General features: G+C 46.0%; 1 protein-coding gene across 1 annotated transcript in view; it reads left to right on the top strand.

Moving 5' to 3' along the window:
* Positions 1-400: 400 nt before the first annotated feature.
* The window catches only part of LOC109884702 (putative uncharacterized protein DDB_G0291608), a gene marked incomplete at its 5' end in the record, with an annotated part of 8,503 nt that continues 1,587 nt past the window's right edge, over positions 401-7,316 (top strand). Inside the window, 5 exon segments of the mRNA XM_031819879.1 lie at positions 401-471; positions 473-599; positions 1,791-3,074; positions 3,541-3,719; positions 3,942-7,316. The exon segment at positions 3,942-7,316 is cut by the window's right edge and continues 1,587 nt beyond it. Of these exon segments, the coding sequence (XP_031675739.1) occupies positions 401-471; positions 473-599; positions 1,791-3,074; positions 3,541-3,710 (1,652 nt within the window).

Below are 7,316 nucleotides of genomic sequence, written 5' to 3'. Positions count from 1 at the left end.
GACTCCCTCAATTTGAATTCATTCATTTAAGAATAATAACTATATTCTCTCTCCAGCGAAGATCCGCAGGTGTTGTACACTCTTAGAAAACAGGTGCTTTCTAGAACCTTAAATGGTTCTTTGGCTGTCCCCATAGGAGAACCCTTTGAAGAACCCTTTTTGGTTGCAGGTAGAAACCTTTTTATTCTTGGTAGAAACCTTTTGTGTTCCAGGTAGAACCCTTTCTACAGAGGGTTCTACATGGAACCCAAAAGGGTTCTACAGTACCTGGAACCAAAAAAAGTGTTCTCCTCTGGGGACCTGTTTGGAACTCTTTTTCTAAAAGTGTACAGGTCAGGACAGAGGTCATGATGTAGTCTAACATCCTCCCCCTCTCTCCCTCCCTCCCCTCCTCCCCCAGTAGATGCCCAGCCAGCCCAGCAGGCGGTGTGTAAGGTCAGGACAGAGGTCATGGAGGTCACCAGAGCCATGCTTAGACCGACGCAACGCCAACTTCCTGTTGTGGCCGCCGTGTGTGGCGGTGCAGCGCTGCTCTGGCTGCTGTAACACCCGAATGCTACAGTGCGTCCCCACGGTTACTCAGACACGATATCTTACAGGTATATATATACCCCGATACTATTTACAACCCATAGGAGAACCCTTTGAAGAACTACTGGAACCAAAAGGGTTCTCCTATGGGGACAGCTGAAGAACTTCCTTTTTTCTAAAGTGTACACACATAACTGGCACTGCAGTGTGTCCCGACACTTACACAGTATACACTATCTACAGGTTCATATAGACCTATATACACTATCTACAGGTTCATATAGACCTATATACACTATCTACAGGTTCATATAGACCTATATACACTATCTACAGGTTCATATAGACCTATATACACTATCTACAGGTTCCTATACATCTATATACACTATCTACAGGTTCATATACACCTATATACACTATCTACAGGTTCATATAGAACTATATACCATATCTACAGGTTCATATAGACCTGTATACACTATCTACAGGTTCATATAGACCTATATACACTATCTACAGGTTCATATAGACCTATATACACTATCTACAGGTTCATATAGACCTATATACACTATCTACAGGTTCATATAGACCTATATACATTATCTACAGGTCATATAGACCTATATACACTATCTACAGGTTCATATACACCTATATACACTATCTACAGGTTCATATAGACCTATATACACTATCTACAGGTTCATATAGACCTATATACACTATCTACAGGTTCATATAGACCTATATACACTATCTACAGGTTCATATACATCTATATACACTATCTACAGGTTCATATAGACCTATATACACTATCTACAGGTTCATATACACATTTATACACTATCTACAGATTCATATAGACCTATATACACTATCTACAGGTTCATATAGACCTATATACACTATCTACAGGTTCATATACACCTATATACACTATCTACAGTTTCATATACACATTTATACACTATCTACAGATTCATATACACCTGTATACACTATCTACAGGTACATATACATATATATACACTATCTACAGGTTCATATACACCTATATACACTATCTACAGGTACATATACATATATATACACTATCTACAGGTTCATATACACCTATATACACTATCTACATATACACCTGTATACATGGATATACCTATAAATATTATACACACCTATTCTAAGCTACACTGACATATATAGGCCTACATATAAACATTCATGGATATGTCCAGTAGGCATATCACCAGATTTACAAACACCATCCTCCCCCCAGGTAACAAGGATCCAGTACATCGATAAGAGACCCCACTACGACAAGGCGGTGATCTCAGTGGAAGACCACGCCTCCTGCCGCTGCCAGACACACCCCTCGGCCACAGCTGCAGCCAGGTCCACCTCTCTCCCCCCTCCTCCCCCCCGACTCACACCCAAACCCCCCTCCCTCTCCAAGGAAGACCTCCATCGCCATGACAATATGAAGGCCAATCAGAGGTTCCATGTGGATGACAGGGGGCAGCTGGAGAGACAGTGGCAGGACAAGTACAGCCTGTCACACACACAGCCACGGACACACACACAGACACACCCAATAGCAGGGGCAGGGACGCAGGTAGGGACACACACACAGCCACACACACACACACAGACACACCCAATAGCAGGGTCAGGGACGCAGGTAGGGACACACACACAGCCACACACACACACACAGACACACCCAATGGCAGGGTCAGGGACGCAGGTAGGGACACACACAGACACACACACACAGATGGGTCCCTCTCATGAGCTCCCTATAGGGCATGGCAGTGGGTATGAGGGGGGGAGAGGGGAGGAGAGAGGGTCACAAACACCTCACCGCACACACACTGACACACAGCCCAACACAGGAGAGAGGCAACACATTGACAACACAGAGAGAACACAGGAGATAGGAAGACAGCAACAACTACAACAGTACTACCAACAACAACAATATCTACAACAACAGCGACAATATCAACAACAACAACAACAGCAACATCAACAACATCAACAACAACAGTACCAACCATACAGCCAAGAGCCAGAGCTCAGGACTCAATACAAACACAACGCTCCCCAATCCGACAGCAGCGGACCACCTGACACAAAACAACCGGCCAATCACAAACCAGAACTGGTCCACAGCAACACAGAACCGACCGATGATAATGACTCAAGCACAGAGGTGGCCAATAGAGACGCTCTAAAGGATACAGAGGTCACCAGACAGGCAGCGACAGAAGTGACCAATCACAGAAAGGAGGACGATAAAGAGCGACACAGCCAGACAGAGCTGTCCAATCAGGAACAAAGACACTCAGAGTCGACCAATCAGGGTGACTCTGTCACAGAGGAGGAGAGCAGGAAGAAACTTCTAGAACTCTTACAGAGAGAACTGGGCCAGAAACAACAGCATCATCCTCCTCATCCTCATCTTCCTCATCAAGACCATCATCATCCTCACCATCGTCAGTCTCGAACACAAACCACCACCACACAAAGACCAGGTACTGGGAATTTGGAAATTTGTTTTTGTGTGTGTGTGTCAATGTGTGTGTGCACGAATGCTTGTGTTTGCACGTGTGGGTGTGTGTATGCTGTGGGTCAGTAACTATGTATGCCTGTGAGAGTTGACGTTAGGGGAAGAGGGTGTTAGAGGAAGTAGGCCTGTTTTCTTTTGTGGTCCTGACTGTCGTAGACCACATGTATGATTATATGAGCATATGTGTCCTGTCATTCTTTCCCTCCCCCTGCAACATGGGACCTGAACTGCCACTTCCTGTTAAAACAGGTTCCTAGCGGTCACAAACGTGATGGGAGTTACAGACATTGTTACCTCCGCCTCAGAGGTGATTACATTCAACTGTTCTTGACTATTTTATGTTATCTAACACAATGCATCTCTCTCTCTCTTCCTTTCTTCTATCTCTCTCCCTCTTCCACCTCTCTCTCCACTCTCTCTCTCTTGTCCAGTGCCCCCCACGTTGTCCTCCAGCAGGGCCCCAGGGTGGTCCCCCAGCACCCCGTCCCCTCCCCCCAAGCCCCCGCAGGGCCCGTTCAGACCGGCACTTCCCCGCGGACGCAGGAGGAGGAAACACCGGAGCCGCATCAGCAAGGCTGCCCTCCGAACCATGATCATGTAGAGAGAGATGGTAAGGGAGGAGGGAGGAGGGAGGAGGGGTGGAAAAGGGGGAGGCAGACCAGCAGATGGAAAGGTTAGAAAGACAGAGGGAGGCAGCGGGAGAGAAGGAGGGAGAGAAAGGAAGATAAATTGAGGGTGTAGATATTAAAATGTCAGACATAGTATGGAGGGGGGAGGGAATGAAAAGCTTGAGAATGAGAGACTATCTAACTCCTCTACCTCTCTTCTACAGGCAACTGGGTCGACTGTGTTTGCCGGGCCCACCCAGGGTCGTGTTCATTAGGCACCAAACGGAAGAAAACGGACTGAAACAGGGACAACATGGAATAAACCCTCATTTCTTGTTTTATAAAACGTTTTGTGCCCTAATGAATACTGAGGGATACTGCCTGGCAATGGAACCTCAGGATGGACACTGGAGACTGGCCAGCACTTCTGGACTCTACTGCTGGTTATGGAACCTCAAGATGGACACTGGAGACTGGGCAGCACTTCTGGACTCTACTGCTGGTTATGGAACCTCAAGATGGACACTGGAGACTGGGCAGCACTTCTGGACTCTACTGCTGGTTATGGAACCTCAAGATGGACACTGGAGACTGGGCAGTACTTCTGATCTCTACTGCTGGCTATGCTAACAGACATTACTGCAGGCTGTGTCAATCTTTGCACCCCAGAATGTAGCATGTAGCATCTTTCTATAAAAAATCTGCTAGCTTTATTTAAACCGCGATATCAAGACAATGGACAATCTCAGACAGAGACTCCTTAGAAAGGAGGTAGTTCTGGATGTTTAACACTGGAAGGAGAGTGATGTAACCTTTGAAAAAGGAGCCAAGCAAACTACATCTCCCATCAGCCATAGGCTTGTATAATTCTAGCCCCGCCTACTTTGAACACTGGCTACTGATTGGACAGTTAAGGAGGGTGTTCGGCGGATATTATTAGATTGCTTGCTGCAACAGCCATTGATTGGTTGATTTAGATGCCATGGAACACGCCCCTCTCTACAGCTTGACTATGATTGGTTGCTAAGAATAGAACTGAAATCTTATTGGCCCAAAATGGTGCTTGAGGCCATCTATTTCTAAGAGACAATGCAAAGCTTGGATGTGGATATTTCACTGGAATGTACTGGGTTGACAATGGAAACTGTTCTCAGATAAACAATGTTATCCTACTGGTGTAACTGGGATAACTGTCCTGGGAATATGACTGGTGTAACTGGGATAACTGTCCTGGGAATATGACTGGTGTCACTGGGGATAACTGTCCTGGGAATATGACTGGTGTAACTGGGATAACTGTCCTGGGAATATGACTGGTGTAACTGGGGATAACTGTCCTGGGAATATGACTGGTGTCACTGGGGATAACTGTCCTGGGAATATGACTGGTGTAACTGGGGATAACTATCCTGGGAATATGACTGGTGTCACTGGGGATAACTGTCTTGGGAATATGACTGGTGTAACTGGGATAACTGTCCTGGGAATATGACTGGTGTAACTGGGGATAACTGTCCTGGGAATATGACTGGTGGAACTCAGATAACTGTCCTGGGAATATGACTGGTGTAACTGGGGATAACTGTCCTGGGAATATGACTGGTGGAACTGGGATAACTGTCCTGGGAATATGACTGGTGTAACTGGGGATAACTGTCCTGGGAATATGACTGGTGGAACTGGGATAACTGTCCTGGGAATATGACTGGTGGAACTGGGGATAACTGTCCTGGGAATATGACTGGTGTAACTGGGATAACTGTCCTGGGAATATGACTGGTGTAACTGGGATAACTGTCCTGGGAATATGACTGGTGTAACTGGGATAACTGTCCTGGGAATATGACTGGTGTAACTGGGGATAACTGTCCTGGGAATATGACTGGTGTAACTGGGATAACTGTCCTGGGAATATGACTGGTGTAACTGGGATAACTGTCCTGGGAATATGACTGGTGTCACTGGGGATAACTGTCCAGGGAATATGACTGGTGTAACTGGGGATAACTGTCCTGGGAATATGACTGGTGTAACTGGGGATAACTGTCCTGGGAATATGACTGGTGTAACTGGGGATAACTGTCCTGGGAATATGACTGGTGGAACTGGGGATAACTGTCCTGGGAATATGACTGGTGGAACTGGGATAACTGTCCTGGGAATATGACTGGTGTAACTGGGGATAACTGTCCTGGGAATATGACTGGTGGAACTGGGATAACTGTCCTGGGAATATGACTGGTGTAACTGGGGATAACTGTCCTGGGAATATGACTGGTGGAACTGGGATAACTGTCCTGGGAATATGACTGGTGTAACTGGGGATAACTGTCCTGGGAATATGACTGGTGTAACTGGGATAACTGTCCTGGGAATATGACTGGTGTAACTGGGATAACTGTCCTGGGAATATGACTGGTGGAACTGGGGATAACTGTCCTGGGAATATGACTGGTGTAACTGGGATAACTGTCCTGGGAATATGACTGGTGTAACTGGGATAACTGTCCTGAGAATATGACTGGTGTCACTGGGGATAACTGTCCAGGGAATATGACTGGTGTAACTGGGGATAACTGTCCTGGGAATATGACTGGTGTAACTGGGGATAACTGTCCTGGGAATATGACTGGTGTAACTGGGATAACTGTCCTGGGAATATGACTGGTGTAACTGGGATAACTGTCCTGGGAATATGACTGGTGTAACTGGGATAACTGTCCTGGGAATATGACTGGTGTAACTGGGATAACTGTCCAGGGAATATGACTGGTGTAACTGGGGATAACTGTCCTGGGAATATGACTGGTGTAACTGGGGATAACTGTCCTGGGAATATGACTGTGTAACTGGGATAACTGTCCTGGGAATATGACTGGTGTAACTGGGATAACTGTCCTGGGAATATGACTGGTGTAACTGGGGATAACATGAGTAAAGGGGGATAGAACATATGGATAGTGAAGCACTGAAAGGAGAAGCTCGGTGTAGGGGGAATGCGCCCTTAGACACGGATCTTGGGTCAGTTTAGCATTTTCCTTGCTAATGGTTAATGTTAGATTTGGTGGAGGGGAAGCTGATCTTAGATCTGGAGCGAGAAGCTCAGGACATCACACACACACACACACAGAGACATGTCATTTCTACTACTACAGTATCTTTCGATGTTCTGTCTACATCTGGATCTAACCAATCCAAACACTGGAGTAGTTACACACTGGAGCGCAGATAGAACTAGAAAACATAGAGGGAGAAGTAGAGGGAGCGTATAGAGAGCATTTAAATAGAACCGTTCTAGTTGTCCTATATCTATTACAGAGAAAAGCAGGTATAGAACTGGAAAACCTAGATTGAAGGACAGCATTTTTGCACTGGGAGAGCAGAGAAAGGAACATATGCCAAAAGTCGCCATAGTCACCATAGCAGGAGGCCATAGACTACTCAGATGACAGACACTCAACACTCAACATCCAACACCGACTCTATACCTTAGATGTTTCAACCTTTTCAACATAGCCTGGAATGTGTGGCGGAAATATTTCAAGGGAATTGTTGCTCAGTAGGTCTTCAACGTCGCCTGGGGAGTTGTGTGTTTCAGC

Source organism: Oncorhynchus kisutch, unplaced genomic scaffold (genome assembly GCF_002021735.2).
Source record: "Oncorhynchus kisutch isolate 150728-3 unplaced genomic scaffold, Okis_V2 scaffold2739, whole genome shotgun sequence".
Classification (NCBI taxonomy): Eukaryota; Metazoa; Chordata; class Actinopteri; order Salmoniformes; family Salmonidae; genus Oncorhynchus; species Oncorhynchus kisutch.
This window is presented reverse-complemented; position numbering and strand designations above follow the sequence as displayed.